This window comes from Sorex araneus, chromosome 1 (assembly GCF_027595985.1).
Source record: "Sorex araneus isolate mSorAra2 chromosome 1, mSorAra2.pri, whole genome shotgun sequence".
Taxonomy (NCBI): Eukaryota; Metazoa; Chordata; class Mammalia; order Eulipotyphla; family Soricidae; genus Sorex; species Sorex araneus.
The window spans coordinates 237,007,913-237,027,976 of record NC_073302.1 but is presented as its reverse complement, the minus strand read 5'-3'; the positions used below and the strand labels follow the sequence as shown (position 1 = coordinate 237,027,976).

Below are 20,064 nucleotides of genomic sequence, written 5' to 3'. Positions count from 1 at the left end.
ATCTATAATCCACAGTAAATTTCTAAGATATCTATGTACTTCTGTAGAAAATCCTGTTTATAAAGGGCGAGTTCAGAATGTGGGCGCTCAGCGTGTACGTTCTGTGGCTGAGAGCTGCTTCTCCAGGCCTCCCCAGCAGAAGAACCAAGAGACGGGACCACAGGCTAATGGTCAGAGTAGCCTGTTTAATGCAGAGCTGTTAGCACACTCACAGAACATCTGAAGGAGTTCGGAATATAGATAGGACTGCACTTAAGTGTCATTGATCTTTTACAGGGCTAAAACATTTCCATGAAGGCAATTCTCTTGGGGGGGGGGTTAACTCAAGGAGAAGATGCTCTGTCTCCTAGGGACTTCTATATTGCTCTCTCTTTCCCTTTAATGTACATATTCAACAATTTAGCTTACTTCTTTTTAATACTTGTAGTTGTTTGGTTAAGCACAGTAAGAGATATAGATTCCAAAACTTAAGTTTTTTGTGCTCTGAGAGCAAGGCTGATCTTAGTATTCTTAGCAGAGTATCCTGCTAAGATATGCTTCTACCATAAATCCCAGACTAGATCCTCAGGCCAGGCTAGCTCTTCCTAACCCATGATGGTCCTGTCTCTTACGTGATAATGGCTTACATCAAGACCATGCTTTTATGCCTTGTAGACTGTCCCATTTCAATGCCAGGGCAGCTTTGCCACTTGCCCCTGGTCCATCCAAGTCCCACAGTGAAGACCTCCTTTTGGGGGGTGTTAGAAACTATAGCAGTCAAAGCCTGAGTGAAGTAATTATGATGGATGATGAGTAGTAGATATATTTCAGAGTCAATCAATTCCCAAATATTAGAAACATAGCATTACTGGTCTTTCTGTGTTTAAGCAAAGAACATTTTTCTATAGTAAAATATGAAAAGTTATAGGGAAAATATAAAAGCAAGTATTTCACTTCAGATCCAAAGTCCAAAGCCATCTAAGTAACCAAGCCTGACTTGGGGAATTGTAAAGCACAAAGGGAAAGTTAAAGATAACTCAGGGGCACTAGAGGTGTTTATAAGAGCACTGTTAGCTTCTCTGTGGGGAAGAAAAGGGACAGTTCGCTATGAGGCCTAAAACATTAGATAATATCTAAATATCTAATAATAAAGCATCATCATATACATAGATTGACTAATTTTCATAGTTTAAGTCTTTTTTCCCCAGTAGAATTAGCTCAATCTGTATTTTAAACATTCAATATTCTGCATACACCAGGTTATATTATTAGTTTAGCCTGTAGGAATTATACAATGTTCAAATGAGTGTAAAAAGAATTAGTGAATGAGAAATGCTCATTAATAAATGTTTCATTAAAGTTTAAGTGTTGAGGGGCTGGTGCAGTAGTCTAGCTGGCAGAGTGCTTGCTTTGCAAGCATCCAACCCAGATTTGATCTCCAGCACCACATATGACCCCCCAAGCTCCCTCCAGGAGTGTTCCCGAGCACAGAGCCAGAAGTAAGCCCTCAGCATTGCTGGGTGTGGCCCAAACCAATCTCCACCTCCCCCCAAAAAAGTTTGAATGTTAAATGTAAAGCAGCTTCTTTTACTTTAAGGTTTATGTATATGAAATCCATATGCTATAGATCTTTGTCCTTAACTATAGTGAAAATTTCATTTAATGATAGCAGTAAAAATTATACATAATACTTTTTCTTTACCATCATTTTTGTTATTTCCTGTGATCCCCTGAATACCACGAGGAGCATCACCTGAGCACAGAGCCAGGAGTAGCCCTTGAGAACTGATGCATTTGGGAAAAAACAAAGTAATAAAATTTATAATATGAACTCATTTAATTTTGCTAAAAATATTCACACATAGAAAACAACGTAATTATTAAAACCTTAACGCAGAATGAAAATTATCCTTTAGTCACTAATGATAGAGGATTTTCTTATATTAACCAGAAACATTAGAAAGCTAGAGTAAAACATTCTAGTTCCCTTTTTATATTGGTGCTCTGGAAAATATTTGCTTGAGGATTTTGAGAATTCGCTTAGTGAGTTTCAGTGATCATTTGGTGAGCAGCCAACAAGAACAGGATACTCTGCTAAGAATACTACAAGTTAGGGATTGACAAGTACAGGGCACTCTGCTAAGAGCACTATCAGCGATTCAACTAGAGTATACTCAAAGAAGTCATTGACCCACAGAAAGTTTTTAGCAATAACATGTCATAGAGGATTAATAAAATGGAATTTCACTCTATAATAAATTCATTCAGGATAAACGATCAGTGTATGACTGAGATGCAAACACGAATGTTTGTAAGTTTACAATTGTACCCCATGGTGATTCACTAATAAAAAATTTTTTAACTAAATAAATTTTAAAATAAAATAAAATGTAATGATAAAAAATAGGAAAAAAATAAATAAATTCATTCAGTGATTTGACCATCACACATATTTTTCCAGGCATGTCATTATATTACTCTCAAGTACGAAAAGCAGTGGACAACATTTTAAGACACCTTGATAAAGAAGTCGGAAGGTGTATGATGCTAACTAATGTCCAGATGTTAAATAAAGAACCAGAAGATATGATCACGTGAGTACAATGAAGACTAAGTTTTCAATGAAGAGTTTTCAATGAGGAACTGGGGCTGGAGAGATAGTCCAGTGAGTAGGGTGCTTGCCTTACATGGTTTATGCTACATCAATAGCAATTAATTTTATCATCTTCCACTAAAATGGAAGTCTGTCACTTGGGGAGTTTTGTGCTTCCTATGAAATCTATGGAACAGGGACTACAGTAGTTAGTAGTTAGAAATTAATACACCAATTAATTTCTAATCTTGACTTGCTCTAATAGCTTAGAATTTGCCTTACACTTCAGGCTACGCTGGATCATCTGTTTTCTGACATGTAGGAAAATAATCCCAGCTGTTTAAAACATCTGGTGAACTAGCTAGGTTTGCCCTTTAAACAACTGACTGTGTTGCAAGTGAACTATTAGAAGAGATCACTAGACTCCAGCTGTGGATAGCTATTGAGGATGTCATTCGAAGACTTTCTTTCCGTGGTTTGAAAGTCACTGGACAACAACTTCCTGCCAAGATTCCTCATATCTCTCATGCAAAAGAGCTATGGAAAGGGAAAGAAAATAATCTTCCAGCTTTCCACCAAAGCAGAGTACTTTAAAAGTCAGCATATATGTGTTTCATTTTTCACTTCAACAGCCTTGTGTTCATTCTTAACAAACTTGCAAAATCATTCTAAAAAGTGATGGAGAGGAGCAAAATTGCTTTCTGACTGTCCTATTTAGATTCTAACTACAACGGCTAGAGCTTTTGTCTAGCACCCAGCCAATCCAGGTTCAATCCCCGGCATCCCATATTGTTCCCTTAAGCACTGTCAGGAGTAATTCCTGAGTGCAGAGCCAGAAGTGACCTGTGAGCATCGCAAATGTGGCCCCAGAAACAATACAAAAATAAATAAATAAACATTCTAAAGAGGATAGATTCTTTTTGTTGTATTCCTACAACAACTGCTTTCCAGCAATGAATTACTTCTCTGCTACGTTGCACCACAGGATTGTGTATTCTTTTCCTGTGGTCGCATTAATTCTGTGCCAATTCTGTATTTATTCTCAGAAGCCTAAATCATCAAAATTTCAACATGCTGCTATATTTTGTCACTTACGACATGAAAGATTTGATGGGCAGTTCATTTTTTCTGCAAAGATTACTGATAAGATACATGGTTAAGAATCAAACAGTCGGGGACTAGAGTGATAGCACAGCAGGCATGCGGCCGACCCTGGTTCGATTCCCAGCATCCCATATGGTCCCCTGAGCACCGCCAGGAGTAATTCCTGAGTGCAAAACCTGGTGTAATCCCTGTGCATCACTGGGTGTGACCCAAAGAGAAAAAAAATAACGAATCAAACAATTGGCTGAAATTAAGCTGAAAATTGAAATAATATACCAAAAAATTAGTATTTTCCTTCAGAGTTTATAACAGTATAAAAGGCATCAATTACCTTTGAACCTTCATAATCTCATGGAAATAAAAAGAAAAAAAGATTCTTTATCCACCTTAGTTCCATCAGCATAATTCGAAAAATCACACAAAGTGTATAACTATATACATTTCAATATTTTGTTGAGATTATGAATAGCTTATTTTTGGAAGCACTTGCTCAACACCTTTGTTGCAAACCACAACAGCTAATTAGAGAGAGAAAGCAGAAGGGAATGCCTTGCCACAGTGGCAGGGTGGGGTGGGGGGGAGATGGGATTGGGGAGGGTGGGAGGGACACTGGGTTTACGGGTGGTGGAGAATGGGCACTGGTGAAGGGATGGGTTCCCAAACTTTGTATGAGGGAAGTGTGAGCACAGAAGTATATAAATCTGTAACTGTACCCTCACGGTGATTCTCTAATTAAAAATAAATAAATTAAAAAAAAAATAAATAAATAAAATAAAAAAATAAAAAACAATTAGAATTTAAAAAAAAAAAAAAAAAAGGGGACGAAAACTCTGGAGGAAATATAACTTATCAGATGAGAAACTTAACAGATTTTATTTATCTTATTAGCACCATTTCTTTTGTATGTTAAAATCCAATTATAAATGCTAATGTAGGAATGACTGTTTATTTTTTATTCTGATCCACTCATGCATGTCTTTAAATTCAGAGGTTCAGGTACAGCCGTGGGAACCACATCCCATGGAACCCAACTGAAAGACAAAGCCATATCACAGAAGGCAGTTGCTCTCAGCATTCCTCTTTCCAGATGTACCCATTGTCTAGGGCACATCTGAATTTTCACAAATTATCTTAAAAATCACCAAGCTATAAATAGCTGAAATATATCAAAAGACAGCAAGGGGCCCATTCCAGGCTGACTCAGAAAGCAGAAGCTCAAGTCTTACTCATACTTCATTTAAAAAAAAAAATGTTTACACTCTTTTGACTTATGTTTAAACTTTGTTTTCAAATTTCAGCGGTGAGAGGAAGCCAAAAATTGACCTTTTCAGGACCTGTGTCGCTGCTATCCCTCGACTGCTTCCTGATGGGATGTCAAAACTTGAACTCATTGACTTGCTGGCCAGGTATGTGAGAGTATAATGGACATTAATGACCAGCATTGGTTTTAATATCTAGTTGTGATTACTTAAAGAAAAAAATAGGATGATCATTGACACCTGGCAATATTTACTAAATGAAGCATTATTCTAAGTACTAAGTACTGTGTGGAAGCAAAGAGGAATAAAGGAAGTTTCCCCTCCTTACCGCCCCCCACCCCCGTCACATTCAGAGGGTTTGAAATCAAAGCTAGAGGACAGAAAGACACTAGCGAGCTTGAGGCTCTTGTTTTGCATACCCCTGACCCTGTTTGATCTAGCATCTTAGGTGATTCCCCAAGCACTTCCAGGAATGACCCCTGAGCACTGCTGGAGGTGCCCCTACAACTAGAATAAATTGCAAAAAAAAAAAAAAAAAGTAAAATAAAAGGTCAAAGCAAATATGTAGCACATAAGGTAATTAAAAGTCCAAAGTTTGAATTTATTCACACTAGTTGCACAGAAATGATAGATTACTTCAGTGGGTATAAGAATCATTGCAGATTGGAATGTGAACAAGTATCTTGGGGAGAAGTTAGAACTTGAATTGCCCTTGAAAGAAGAAATCAGAAAGGGAAAGTGGGTGAGTGACATGAGCAAAGTCATGAAATGAGACAGACTAGAAAAGAATTCATTAGTCAAGCCCTATTCCCTAATTTTAAGACCAAAGACTATCAAGTGTCTAAGAGGTAACAGAGATCCTAAACCAATTAGAGTATTTGAGAAAGCTACTAAAAAGCATATAATTATCACCATCTCCATCCTACTTTGTATGCAATTTAACTCAGTCCCAAACTTAATTTGCTTTGAGTGAAATTGTATCATTATAGTTAAGTAAACTTAATGATTCAATGTTTATGTGATGTGCTAGTTAACAGTTATACATGTCTTTAACTTAAAACTCAAGTTTTAAGTTATATTTATATTTATATTTATATTTAACTATATTTATTACCTAAATATAGTTTCAAAGGCAAATATATTTAAAAACATGAGAATATTGGGGCCGGAGTGATAGCACAGCAGGTAGGGCATTTACCTTGCACACGGCCGACTGGGTTCCATCCCTGGCATCCTATATGGTCTCCCCAGCAACGCCATGAGTGATTCCTGAGTGCATGAGCCAGGAGTAAGCGCTGTGCATCGCCGGGTGTGACCCAAAAAAGCAACAAAACAAAACAAAACAAAAACGTGGGGTATAAAGAGGGAATGGAATGAGAAAGAGGTAGAGTCATCCTTGATTTTGCAAAAGAAATTTAGAAATTAATTGATAAAAGGGAGTAGAAGAAAGACTGGCAAGGTGGATTTTCAACAAATCTTTATTGTCTGAGCTAAAGTTTTGTTTTTTGTTTTTTGTTTTGTTGTTTGTTTTTTTGCTTTTTGGGTCACAACTAGCGATGCACAGGGGTTACTCCTGGCTCTGCACTCAGGAATTACCCCTGGCGGTGCTCAGGGGACCATATGGGATGCTGGGAATCGAACCCGGGTCGGCTGCGTGCAAGGCAAACACCCTCCCCGCTGTGCTATTGCTCCAGCCCCTGAGCTAATTTTTTTTTTAAGTAAAGATATAACATGCTGAAAAATGTATGAATCAAGATAAGTTGCTTAACAAAAGAAAAAAAAAAAAGAAGATAAGTTGCTTAACTTCTCAGCCTGTCCAGCCTGTCTTTTCTTCTTGGTAAAATTGGAATAACACTGCCTACCCCATAGCATTGTTGAAAAGGTAGCACTGTACCACTGTCATCCCGCTGTTCATCGATTGGCTCAAGCGGGCACCAGTAACATCTCCATTGTGAGACTTGTTACTGTTTTTAGCATATGGAATACACCATGGGTAGCTTGCCAGGCTCTGCCATGCAGGCAGGATACTATTGGTAGCTTGCTGGGCTCTCTGAGGAGAGGAATCGAACCAGGTCGTCCTACCCTCTGTGCTATCGAAAGGTAAAGTGACATAAAGCAAATGTTATTTTGGTTAACCCAAGCTCAATGGACTCAGCAAAGAAAGTTGCCAGTTAAGTTTAAGTAAAATTTCACTTATTTTGATATGGTTCTAATTGGTGACAACACATACTACTGCTTTAAAATCCTGATTTTTTTTGTAAAAAAATATTTTTATTGCATTACTGGGATTTACTGTCCTGTTAATTATACTTTTTATGCATACATCATTCCCATCACTGGAGAGCCCTTCTCCCTCCACCAGTGTAACAAGGACCCCTCCAAAAATTCCCTCCCATGTAAGCTCAGTCCTATAGACAGACCTTCAGTTCTGATTTCTGATGACATTTGTTGTTTCCCTACTGTGTGAAATCCCTAAATTTTTGTTGTTGTTTTGGGAACATACCCAGCAGTGATCAGGGTTGCTCCCGGCTCTGCGTTCAGGTATTACTCATAGTGGGAACCAGAGGAACATATGAGATGCTGACCATTGAACCTGGGTTGGCCACATGCAAGGCAAGCACACCGCCTGCTGTCCTGTCACTCCAGCCCCCAAATCCTAAATTTTTAAGTGTTATGCAGCATGCTGGAGGTCTCCATTGTTATTTTCTTGTGACTCTGAGTGATATATTTTTGCCTCTTGGATCAACACATTTGTCTAATCCAGTGACACCTAAGTGTGCAAACCTCAGTGCCAGGTGTGCGAGGGAATTCTATTGGACATGGCTGGAATGTGCTGTTATGGCACGTCACATTTTGTATTGTTATATAGATTCTTGCCAACCCTAAAGCAGTGGCACTGTCTTATGAGGGGGAGGGAAAAAGTGCAAATAATTATCCTTGAGAGGTTAGAACTTGGAACAAAAATAAAGAACATGATTGGACTTAAATGGGAAGCCAATCAAAAGTACTCTCTGATAAGCCTGAAAAAAAATCCCAGAGGCTGATCTCAGAGGAGCCATTTCCGGAGTGCGTGAGGCACTAGCTGTCAGTGGCTATTAACCTCTAAGAAAATGAGCCTCTTCATGGAACACCAAGGGTGTCAGTGGACAAGAGGGAGACAATTCAATAACAAAAATTATGAGTTTAGACCCTTTGGTCATTTTATTACCTTATAATCCAGTTGTGTTTGGATTAGGTTCTCTTGATGGTCTAGTCAGAGAGGTGTGAGGCCGTTTAGACATTTCACAGTCACGTCTCTGGTACACTTTTACTGGAGGAAAAGCTGGGTTTTCTTCACAGGCTCATGTTCACACCAGCTCCCTGTTTGTCCCAGCACAACTCCCTGAGCGGAAAGTTTCAGGGTTATCTCCCACAAAACTGCCCGAGCACCCCACTCCCAGCAGTTCAGATAATGGCTCAGTACCACATAAACTCTGGTGTTTGGTAACCATAACAACGCTTCATGGAATGGAAGTGGAAAACCCATCTCTCCAAGTTACTGTGACATCTCTGATTATGTCCGTGTTGCTCAGTCCGCTCACAATACCCAGGAGTGAGGAATCCTTCCACGATGGCTCTCAGAACACCAAGATATAAGTCCTGTGTTAGCAGAGCCTTCCCGTCTGATCTTGGGTCCCCCAAGTGTCCTCCAGATGGGAGAGGGCGTTCCCTTCTCTCCTGGGCAATTGTCTCTCTGTTCTCTAATTCTGTCAGATGTTTCCAGCGGGAAGGCCCTTTCTCCCACATCTACAGACTCCTATTTTGTCAGTTCCTGCAGCATGATACAGGCGCGAAGGGCTTGATAGTCAATATTTGTTGTTCTTTTCTCAAAACTTTGTAATAGGGTTTTTAAAGATTAAGTCATGCATATAAATCACCTGGCAGAGGACTGAGAACACAGTAAGCTTTGGGCAAATGTTAGTTATTTTTAGGCATCTGTGAAGTTGAGTTATATATAATGCCATGATGCAGGGTGCATTTTTGAATACCTTCCATTAGGAAAACTGAGCACAGTTATTCCTATTTTCAGATAAGGAGAATGAACTGCTTCAGTGAAGTCAGTTGCTCAAACTTTCAGAATTTTACATGGAAATGTAAAAGTGAAATGGAAATGAAAAGGTCTTATGTAAAAATGACACATAATATATTTACTGCGGTGTTTCTTTATAATTTATGAAAAATTATGGGCCAGTGCCTACACAATTCCATGATCTTATCCTTTGCCATTTCACTTTTCAGCATATGCCTAAGTAATGGAAAATGTCTGTTTGTCCAGCCAAGTGAGAACTAGTCTCCATTACAAGTATTGCCTCAATAAACGACTTAATCATATTTCTTTATTTTAATGGTGATATATTTCAAAGCACTGCAGTAGGTGGGAGTCTATTTTTTAAAACCTGCAGAGAAAAAAATTTCCATGATTTCTGATGGACTGTTCTAAAGGTCAACAATCTTATCTGCCAGGCCTTCCTTTGGGAAGCGTCGGTCTCTGGGTCTTCTCTCTATGAGTACTTCTGCCTCTGTTGCCCCTGGCGTTAGGAAGCAGCAGTCTCCCTACCTCTCCCAATAACCTTTCACTCATCCCGATGGAGTTTAGATGTCCGTTTCCCCTAACTGGCCTTTACTTCTGAATATGGCTTGTGAGTTTGAATCATTCCTTTTCATTCGTGCACCTCTATGCAATCAGGTCAGAAAAAGGTACTAAGCTGTTACCCTTCGAATCAGGAGCTCACCAGAGAGATAGTACAGAATTTAAAGCGCCTCCCTTGCACATAAGGTCAATCCCTGGCACCAATAGTATTCCCTGAGAACTGCCAAGAATGAGCCCTGAACAATAAGCCCTGAGCACTGCTGGATGTGGCCCAACCCCCTACCTCCAACATGTACCCAGAAGAAGTCAATTGTCTGATATTACCAAGTAAGAAGGTAGCCTTGTTCTAGTTCTGATTTTCCCTTATTTACCCCACATCCTTGCTCATTCAGTAGCAGGCTTTGTGGGAGCACATCATTTACCCCCATGCATCACTGCAGACAAGGCATCTGGCTCCTTAGCCCAGTTGCTTTGGCCTGTACATGTCTGCCACCTGTTTGATCAGGCTGGGCACAGCCTGTGTCCCCATGCCAGCAGCAGGACTCTCCTCTTCTCTTTCCACTTGTCACTGCAGAGTCCTTTTGAGCCCCCTCAACGGCTTCATATTTGGGTTGTCACATACCTGTTACCATATCCTAGGTCCCAGGACGCCAGCTCAGCATGTCAAGAGATGGGGTATTGATTCCCAAAGCTCATCAGACTCTTTTGTGAGCTGCCTTCTTTGAAAGCCTTTCTGTTCTCTGTTCCAGACTGCCCCTCTCAATCTCAGTTGTTTGAGTGTAACTGCAGTTGTTTATTTGGCAAGCAAGAGCCTGATCTTCCTTACTGGCATGGTTTTTCTGTGGTGGTTCAGATACGTGTTTGCTAGACAAACCTAGACAAGGGCCTGCAAAGATGCCAACCAGTACCACGCGGTTTTGCCTTGGTTGGTTGAGTTGGATTTGGTTGGGTTTGGGAGCCACATCCAATGGCAAGGGGCCCCACATAGCTCAGTGCTCCCGGGTCATTCCTGGGAATGCTCCGGGAACCAGGGATAACAGCATGGCAAAGCAGGAACTAGGCCAGTTGAACTGTGTCCCAGGCCCACTCCATGCCACTCTCCTGCCTGACCTGAGTGCTCACAGTAGCTTGACAATGTCTCTGGACCCCAGAGACCTTTCTCCTTTCTTTCTTTGTCTTTCCTTTCTCTTTTATTTGCTAAGTTCCTTTTTTGTTCCTTTTTTTTGTTCTATCAAATCTGCATGTATCTCACAGACAGATTTGTGTTGATTGAACTGAAATCCAATAAAAGTCAAAATAAAAAGGCTGGCAGAGGGAGGGGGCAGTGGGCACTGGGGACATAGCACAGCGGGTAGGGCATTTGCAGCTGACCCAGGTTCGATTCCCAGCATCCCATATGGTCCCCCAGGCACCGCCAGGAGTAATTCCTGAGTGCATGAGCCAGGAGTAACCCCTGTGCATCACCAGGTATGACCCAAAAAGAAAGCCGTGGGTATTAGCCACTGGCTAGAGTGGGCAGTGTCCTTTCGGGGATAGACCCATGGGCGCATGTCCCCTGCACATGACCCCTGCACATGTCTTTTCGGAGACAGACCCATGAGCATTCTTGTCCCGTCACAGCTTCATCTTCTCCCCAATCTGCTGCCATATCACACGCCTTCATGGGTCAGTATCATTCATCCCTGTGATAGCCTGGACTCCTCACTCCTGCTGTCAGATATTCCAGTGTCATTGGCAACTGGGCCTCTGTTCTCTGGGCTCCTCCACTGCCTTGACTTGTCTGTGCTTCAAGGATCTTTTTGAGCCTCTTCATTGTCAAACGTGTGGCCACCCTTAGAGCAGACTCCCAATCCTCACTTTCATGGTTCTCAGTCCTAAACGCATCCCTGCAATCCGCATCGCAAATTGTGAATAAGAGCCAAGTTGAACATGGAGGAGAATTCATCTTACTTGGAAAACTGAAAGGAATGTCATTTACTTGGACTTCTCAGAGGTTGATTTCCTAAACTTTTTTGGCCTGTTGCCCCAATTACTCAGAGCCCCCTGAAAATCTACCTTCTGTTAGCAGATAAACAAAAAGCACCCCATGTTTTTTCTGGAGGCGTCTACAGACGCCATCCATCATTCCAAAGCCCCCAGAAGGCAATATCACCCACTTTAAGAAACACTAATCTGAACAGGTTATGATATGGCATTGATCTTGACTCTAAGAGAGCTTTTTGTCTTGTTTCACGACTCTGGCTACTTCCTAGGACTGTGATAATAAAGTCTCATGAATCAAAAGGGTAGAAGTTCAAAAGGAAAATGCCGTTAGAGCTTTCGCTCTGAGAATCTTCTCTTCTGTCTGTTGATTGCTGACACATGGGCATTTCTTGGCTTGTGAACCATAGCATGATGCATGCATGATCTCTGTCATCATCATCATAGGACATGCTCCCTGTGTTCATATGTCTCCAGATTTCCCCTTACATTGAATGGAAAGATAGTACAAGGGTGAAAACACTTGCTTTATATCCTCCTGACCCTGATTTGAGTCATCTGTATCACATATGGTTCCCTGAGCACCTCCAGGGTTTACTCCTGAACCAAGAATAGCCCCCAAGATGTAGCCACCCCAAAGCAAGATAAACAAACAAACAAACAAATAAAAAGAAAATCCCTTTATGATATAACCACATCAAATTAGATTAAGTACTGTTTACTCCAGTGTGATTTTATCTTAACTTAGTTAGATCTATCAGTGATAGCTCTGTTTCCAAAGAATGTCACATTTTGAAGGATTGAAGGTTTGGATTAAAATATTGGTGTGGGCCCAGTGGGATCGAAGGAGAAAGCAACTCAATTCATAACCTTGATTGGTATCAGCAAGAGTAAATATTATTGGTATCAGCAAGAGTAAATATTACTGAATGCCTGTTGTCTGCTGTCCTTGTCCTGGAAAGATGTTCTGTCATCATCTTTGGGTACTTTTTTTTTAATTTTAATTTTATTTTTATAAAGTTGCTCACAATAATTTATTATATTCAGTATTACAACACCCATCCTACCACCATTACACCTTCTCACCACCAGTAGTTAGAATTTTCCCAACCACTACCCAAACATGCTTCAAGAGCAGGCCCTAAATAATTTATTTTGTATTGCTTGCTATGAATAATCTGCTAAAAATGATTCAAAAAGTTTCCATAAAGTGTGTGAATATTGTTGTATCTCAGCCTAGTGCCATTAAGCCATTGTATAAGAGATTTTAAAACCATGCTGTTACAGACTGTATGCTAATATATATAGATAGATTATAGACAGATACATATATATATTAGCACACAGCATACATATATAATATGTACACATTTTTTTAATTGAGATTAGTGACCTTCTACTTTGTGCCCCATCCAATGTGGTGTTCTATTCCTGACATATCAGTGGTGTAGAGTATGAGATGTCGCATAGCTGCAAGTGCTGTCAGATGCTTTAGGCATTAGAAAATTCTAAATTGGGTGATACAACTGGAGTTAAGTTTTTAACTGGATGTTGACTTTGGGGTCCAGAGGCATCTGCAGCTTGTTGCTCTCTTCCAAGATTTTTTTGTGATTCTCTGGATCATGGCCATTAATAAGTTTATATGGCGTTAGCAGCAGTTGGTGGACATGACTGCGAGGCTCCTGGAAGCACAGGGAGATGGGGAGAGAGAGCCCATTCTCAACTCCATGAGAGCCTGGAGATTTCAGTCACAAAACCTGCATACCTGAGTTTTTCAGCAGATTCACTCATGGATGAGGCTCGTCCGAGTCTGTGGAGATTGGCTATGAGCACAGTGGTGATTGAGTTCTGGATGTTTTCAGCTGCTGGGGCTCTGTTGGGGTGGGTGAGTCTTTGGGTACTTACTTAAGGCCATACGCAGATGCAAATGTCTATAAAAATAACAAACTAAGATGAGAAAATGATTTCAAGTGTGTTTCATAAATTAGTGTTTTCAAACCCTAAAGCCTTGTTAGGGGAAGGAGTACATGCTCCCCAAAACAGATTGGGGTCTCTCTTTACCTTATGTGCAGTCAGAGATACTCAGATTTCATGTGCTACATATTAGAATTCCTCGTGAAATTTTTTTTGTGGGAAAATGAAGCCTCTGAATTAAGTACAAGGAAAGTTTGGATATTCCTGCCTTTGACAAGCCTTCACTGGAAGACCAGCTTAAAGTTCTCCATGTTTCTTTTAGGAATTATGATGTACTTAAGATCTAGGTACAGGAAAAAAAGTGAATGTAAGACATAATTTATGTTTTGGTCTTCTCTTTATTTCACAGGCTCTCTATTCACATGGATGATGAATTGCGACATATTGCACAAAATTCTCTTCAGGGTTTATTGGTTGACTTCTCAGACTGGAGGGAAGATGTGCTGTTTGGCTTCACCAACTTCCTGCTCCGTGAAGTAAATGACATGCACCACACACTCCTTGATTCATCACTGAAGTTACTGCTTCAACTGCTCACACAGTGGAAACTTGTCATACAAACTCAAGGGAAGGTCTATGAACAAGCCAACAAAATCAGGAATTCAGAGGTGATTTTGACACTCTTCCCACCAATTTGCACTCATTAATGTGCTATGTATGTCAGTAAGTTGCAGCCTAGAGAACTTGCAGACTTACATTCAGATACTGGAAACTTTCTCCCTTGTGCTGACTTTATTTTCACATCTGCTTAAATTGTGACCAAAAAATTCAGATAAAAATCTACCATATCAGGTTAGATTGTTAACATTGATGGGAGCATTTAGAGAGCAGAAATTGAAATTTTTTTAGACTCATGATTTTAAATCTATTTGTAAAATCAAATAGCAATAAAGCTAGATGTGGATATATGAAAGTTAGATATTGTTATTTCTGGTCAACAGCATATTGGTTACCTGTATCCACAAAGTGTAAGATGCTGTCTTTTAGTTTCTCTATTCTTTCATGACTAAGTCCTGAATAGTAAAAGTGTAGTAATAACATTTTGGAGAGCAGGTTGAAGAGGAGGAGAGCAAGGTGGTGGTTTGGTATTAGCATATGAATATGCACACACACAGAAGAATTCTTGAGTCATAAAAAATAGAAGTACTATCATTTGTCACAACATGAATGATTTTTCTTTTCTTTTTCTTTTTGGGTCACACCCAGGGCTTACTCCTGGCTCTGCACTCAGGAATTACTCCTGGTGGTGCTCTGGGGACCATATGGGATGCTGGGAATCAAACCCGGGTTGGCTTCATGCAAGGCAAATGCCCTACCCACTGTGCTATCGCTCCAGCCCCAACATGGATAATCTTGAGGATATTATTCTTAGTGAAATAAGTGAGAAAAATACAAATATTAGATGATATAACCTATACATGGACCCTTTCACACACACACACACACACACACACACACACACACACACATACACACACACTAGTTCATAAAACAAACAAAATAAAAATTCTTGGTTGACAGAGGAAGGGTTTCCAAAATGGGTAAAGGGAATTCAAAGTTACAAATGTTCAGTTACAAAATAAACCCTAAGGATGTGTTGAACACCATCATGATTATAGTTAATGAAGGTGTGTTGTCTATATAAGGAAGCATATCTTAAAACTTCTCATCATGAGAGGAAAAAAAATGAACTATGCATGGTGATGGATTACCCAGACACATTAGGATTGTTATTTGACAATATACCAATACTGAATTATGTTGTCCACATTAAACTAAATCATGTGGTGTGTCAATTAAACCTCAATTTTAAAGAAGCATTCTAGGGGCAGGAACTATAGTACAGCAGGTAGGCATTTGCCTTACACACAGCTGACCTGGTCTCAATCCCCAGCATCCTGTATGGTCCCCCAAGCAAAGCCAGGAGTAATTCTTGAGTGCAGAGGCAGGAATAACCCCTGAACATCGCTGACTGTGACCCAAAAGCAATAGACAAAAATAACAAGAAACATTCTGAAAAATGAGCAAATGGAGAAAAGTGTCTGGTCAGGGAAGAGCATAGTGAGAGTGTAAGGAATGTTCTAGAAGCTCATGGAAGTGTAATTGTGTGTGTAGCACAATTAGGCACCCAAATAGTCTAACATCAGAGATGATATGCAGTACAATCCTCCTGCCTTGTGTTCTTCATGTATCAAATGATAATGGGTAGAAAGAAGTATTCCATGTGTTTGTACAAGGAAAATGGAAATAAAGGTGAAATCTGTCTTCTTATCTGACTCACCTGTGGTTTAAACTCACTCACTTATGATTTGGAGACTGTCAGAGCTCATGTCAAAACTGGCAAAACCTATATTAAGATCTAACGTACAAATAAGTAAGGTTAAATAGGAAGTAACATTTTTAAAATTCAGTTGAACAGTATCTTAAAGTCTGTGGAGAAGCTAAGGAATGACAAATTGATTTGATTTTATCAAATACATAATCTAATCTCCAGTACAGATAGAAGTAGTTTTTGTTGATATTAGTGTCCTTTAAAAAGCTATATCTTATCAGAGGTAACAGATGGTTGATAGTATTCTAAAGCAACAATTGATCTGGAAAACAAAAAGCAATCTGTGATGCTTCATGAATATTAATTACTCAGAGATCTGTTGTACTGTCATCATTGCTTAAGAGTAGAAGTTTTGACCCACCTGATAATGTATATATTAGAGGACGTTTTCTTCCATTGTTATTTTTCTCTAACTGTTGTTATTTCGTGACAGCTAATTCCCAATGGCTCCAGCCACAGAATTCCATCGGAACGAGGGCCACACTGCAGTGTCCTTCATGCCGTGGAGGGCTTCGCTCTGGTGTTACTCTGCAGCTTCCAGGTGGCCACTCGAAAACTATCTGTTTTAATCCTCAAGGAAATTCGAGCTTTATTTCTCGCCCTGGGTCAGCCTGAGGTATAAATTATCCCTTTGAATTTACCAGTTCATCTGTTTCAGCAGTCTTAAGGCTTAGGTTCGAGACCATAGATGCAACAATACTGTATTACTTGGGTACTTTCGTCTCACCTGATGTTAGGCAATGCTTTATTGTCAGGTTTTTCCTTGTATAGTAGTTTTCTTGGTTTCCCAGAGAGAACTCTGAAAAGACCCTCTCCTGGTTCTCTTAGAGATGGCTCCCTTGGTTAAGTGAAGAATGGATCTTTTTTTTTTTTTCACTTTTTTTTTTATATTTGAGGCAGTGTACCTCAAATGAAGAAAAAGTTAGAGATTTTCTAGCAGAGAATGAACTTAAGAAAATAATTAAAAATTTAAAAAAATATATGAGGGTACCAAACACTGTGGCTAGTGTTTCTGTTTCTGATTCTTTTTCAACTCAATGATATTAGAAAAATAGCATCACCATAAAACATATCCCCAGAGATGGGAATTCGCCAAGCCATTCCCATGAAGCATGATAGGATTCCAGCTCCCTGCCCCATGCACAGATGGAAAACCCAGGCAGGAGAGGATGAGAAAAGATTGTGGGGTTGGGTTTTTGTTGTTGTTGTTGTTGTTGTTTTATGTCATGTACTTCTTTAGAAAAATTCTGCCTTCTATTTTGTTTTAAATCACTTACCTTGACTATATTATCTTCAATATTTCATTGTCCTTTCCAAATATTACCAGCTCCTCTCAGGCTGTTCAATGTCTTCAGATAGCCTTCTGATGTATTTAGAACTAAATTTCTGATATCTGGAAATCAGATATCTAAACATGCTATATTTCGTCTCACCATTATGTCTCTCATTGTGATGGTGATGGTGAATACCATGTGTGTATCACATTTAACTCTTGCAGTAGACTAAGAATTAGTATTATCCTTATTTCCTAATATGCAGAGACTGAGACTGAGGTTTTAAGGAGAATGAATGAATCCAGCATCAGCAGGATTAACAGAGCCAGGTTTCAGGGCCAGATTTATCTGCCTCTGAAGCCCCTGTACTTAGCTGCTGCTCCACCAGTCAGCGTCAAACGGTTTCTCTTATGCTGCTTTCCTTGATCAACCACACATTTTCATATATATTCATGAATAAAGATTCTCCAAGACTTTCCTCTAAAGCTACGATTTGTTTTTCTAGTGGCCACACCCTGCTGTGCTCAGGGCTTACTCCTGGCTCAGCACTCAGGGACCACTTTTGGCAGGCTCAGGAGACCATATGGAGTGCTGGGATCCAACCGTGGTGGGCTGTGTACAAAGCAAGCACCCGACCCACTGCACTATCACTCCAGCCCCAAGCTACTAAAATTTTTTAAACATTTTTTTTTTGTTTTGGGGGCTACATTCAGTGGTGCCTGGAGGTTACTCCTAACAGTGCCCAGAGGATCAAACCCAGGGTCTTCCACATTCAAAGCAAAGAGCTTCAGTCCTCTGAGTCATCTCCCTGACCCAATAATTTTTAATTTATTGCCTTCTCTATAGATAGCAGGTGCTACTCATATTTATAAAAAACATAGGCAGGCACTATTTATGTAGAAGAATTTCCTATAAGAGAGTCTATGATTTCCAACTTATTTCCTTTACCTAACTGCTCTCCACAACTTAGATACCTTCAACAATAGTCAGACTCTGTGACAGTTATTTTTAACTAAAATTCAATCACAATCGTTTTTTTAAAAATAATTTTAACAGCTCTCTGAATTTAGTAATATTTCAGCCTTCTGATAACAAATCTTTAAAAAAATACTTTAACCAAAGTAAGATTGGTTTATAAGACTATATATGTTTTAGAAATATAACTTCACAACCCTTCATAATAGCTGTGTTATGAACCCAAAGTACCAATATCTCTCAACCATGGATCATTGGAACCCCTCCCACTTTGAAATAGGATTTTCATTCCTTAAACTAGTGACAATACATTCTGCAGTGATTTAAGGAACACTTTGTGGAATGATATTTAATACTGGTACTCAGACTCTTGCTCTCACACACGTCTTAGAAATTCAGGCACTATTTTTTTCTAGTAAATGTGAAATTGAAGCTCTAATTATCTTCTGAAACTTGCAAGACTAAACTCAGAATCTCGGGAATTTTATTCACGACCTCTCAGTGTCTTGGCACTCACTTTCCTATGAGAAACCCTTATCACTGTCTTGCAAGCTGTTCTGCTTCATGCACTAGACAAAGATGGGAGGTGGTGGGAGGATTAATTTTCCCAAGCAGAGTAATCACCTCCCCTTTGTACAGGATGATGACCGGCCTATGATTGATGTCATGGATCAACTAAGTTCTTCCATTCTCGAAAGTTTTATTCACGTAGCTGTTTCAGATTCAGTAAGTATACATTTGACCTGATAGCTAATAGTTCTTTTGGTGGGGGTAAGGCCTTGTTCATTTAATTTATTGGTTCATTTATTTTGTTCAATCACCATGAGATAAACACAAAATTTTCAGTCATACAGTGTTCTAACACCCATTCCTTCACCAGTATGCATTTTCTTGCCTGAAAAAGAGGGACAAAGACAAAGTATGAAGAATTCTTAGGCTTTATGTCAGGTTAATAGAGTGATAAAAAGGGTACTTGTTACAAGGCTAGTTTTCCAAATTCTAACTTGAGCGACATTCAGATACATTTAAAATAAAATGGGTCCTTAGGAATGTAGACAATATTTTGCAAACTTTCATCTCAAAGGAGAATTCCCCAGCATTCTTTTTTTTCAACTGTTTTATTGAATCACTGTGAGATAGACCATTACAAAGCTGTTCATGATTGGATTTCAGTCATACAGTATTCCAACACTCATCCCTTCACCAGTGTATGTTTCCCAGCACCATTGTCCCAGGTTCCTTCCGATCACCCCCACCCCCCACACCCTACCTGCCTTATGACAGGTGCTCCTCTTCCTCCTCCTCCTCCTGCTCCTACTCCTTCTTCTTTCTCTTCCTCTTCTTCTTCCTCTTCTTCTTCTTCTTCTTCTCCTTCTTCTTCTTCTTCTCCTCCTCCTACTTCTCCTCCTCCTTCTTCTTCTTCCTCTTCCTCTTCTTCTTCCTTCTTCTTCTTTTCTTTTTTCCTCTTCTTCCTCCTCTTCCTCTTCTTCCTCCTCCTCTTCCTCCCCCTCTTCCTCCTCCTTCTCCTCTTTCTCCTCCTCCTCCTCTTCCTCTTCTCTCTCTCTCTCTCTCTCTCCCCCCCTTTTGGGCATTGTGGTTTGCAATATTGGTATATAATATTATATATATATTATAAGAATAATATCCATGACCAAGGAAAACAGAGGTTAGGAGAATTGGTCAATGATTAGAACTAACCCCAGCATTCTTTAAGGAAATTAATTTTTCTTATTAAACCAAACACTATGGGACCTATACAGTGCTTGACATTTACAAAGTGCTTTCACATTTAGTATCATATTTGTCTCCACTGAAACTTAAAACATAAGTCACATGGGAAAAAAGCAGTAAAACCCATATCTGTAGCAGTTGAACTCAGAATTGTATGATGGCCACTCAATACCTCTATTGCAAACTACAACATCCAACAGGAGAGAGACCAAAAGATGCCCTGTCACAGAGGC

The 20,064-nt window shown here is 39.7% G+C and overlaps 1 protein-coding gene across 4 annotated transcripts in view; it reads left to right on the top strand.

Annotated features, from left to right (window-relative positions):
• FRY (FRY microtubule binding protein) overlaps positions 1–20,064 on the top strand; it is a 474,614-nt gene that overhangs the window by 335,456 nt on the left and 119,094 nt on the right. For all 4 annotated transcript variants that reach the window (XM_055132608.1, XM_055133183.1, XM_004604538.2 and 1 more), the window contains 5 exons: positions 2,441–2,573; positions 4,975–5,082; positions 13,869–14,127; positions 16,285–16,467; positions 18,740–18,826. In XM_055132608.1, coding sequence (XP_054988583.1) covers positions 2,441–2,573; positions 4,975–5,082; positions 13,869–14,127; positions 16,285–16,467; positions 18,740–18,826 — 770 coding nt within the window. The remainder of the gene's footprint in view (positions 1–2,440; positions 2,574–4,974; positions 5,083–13,868; positions 14,128–16,284; positions 16,468–18,739; positions 18,827–20,064) is intronic.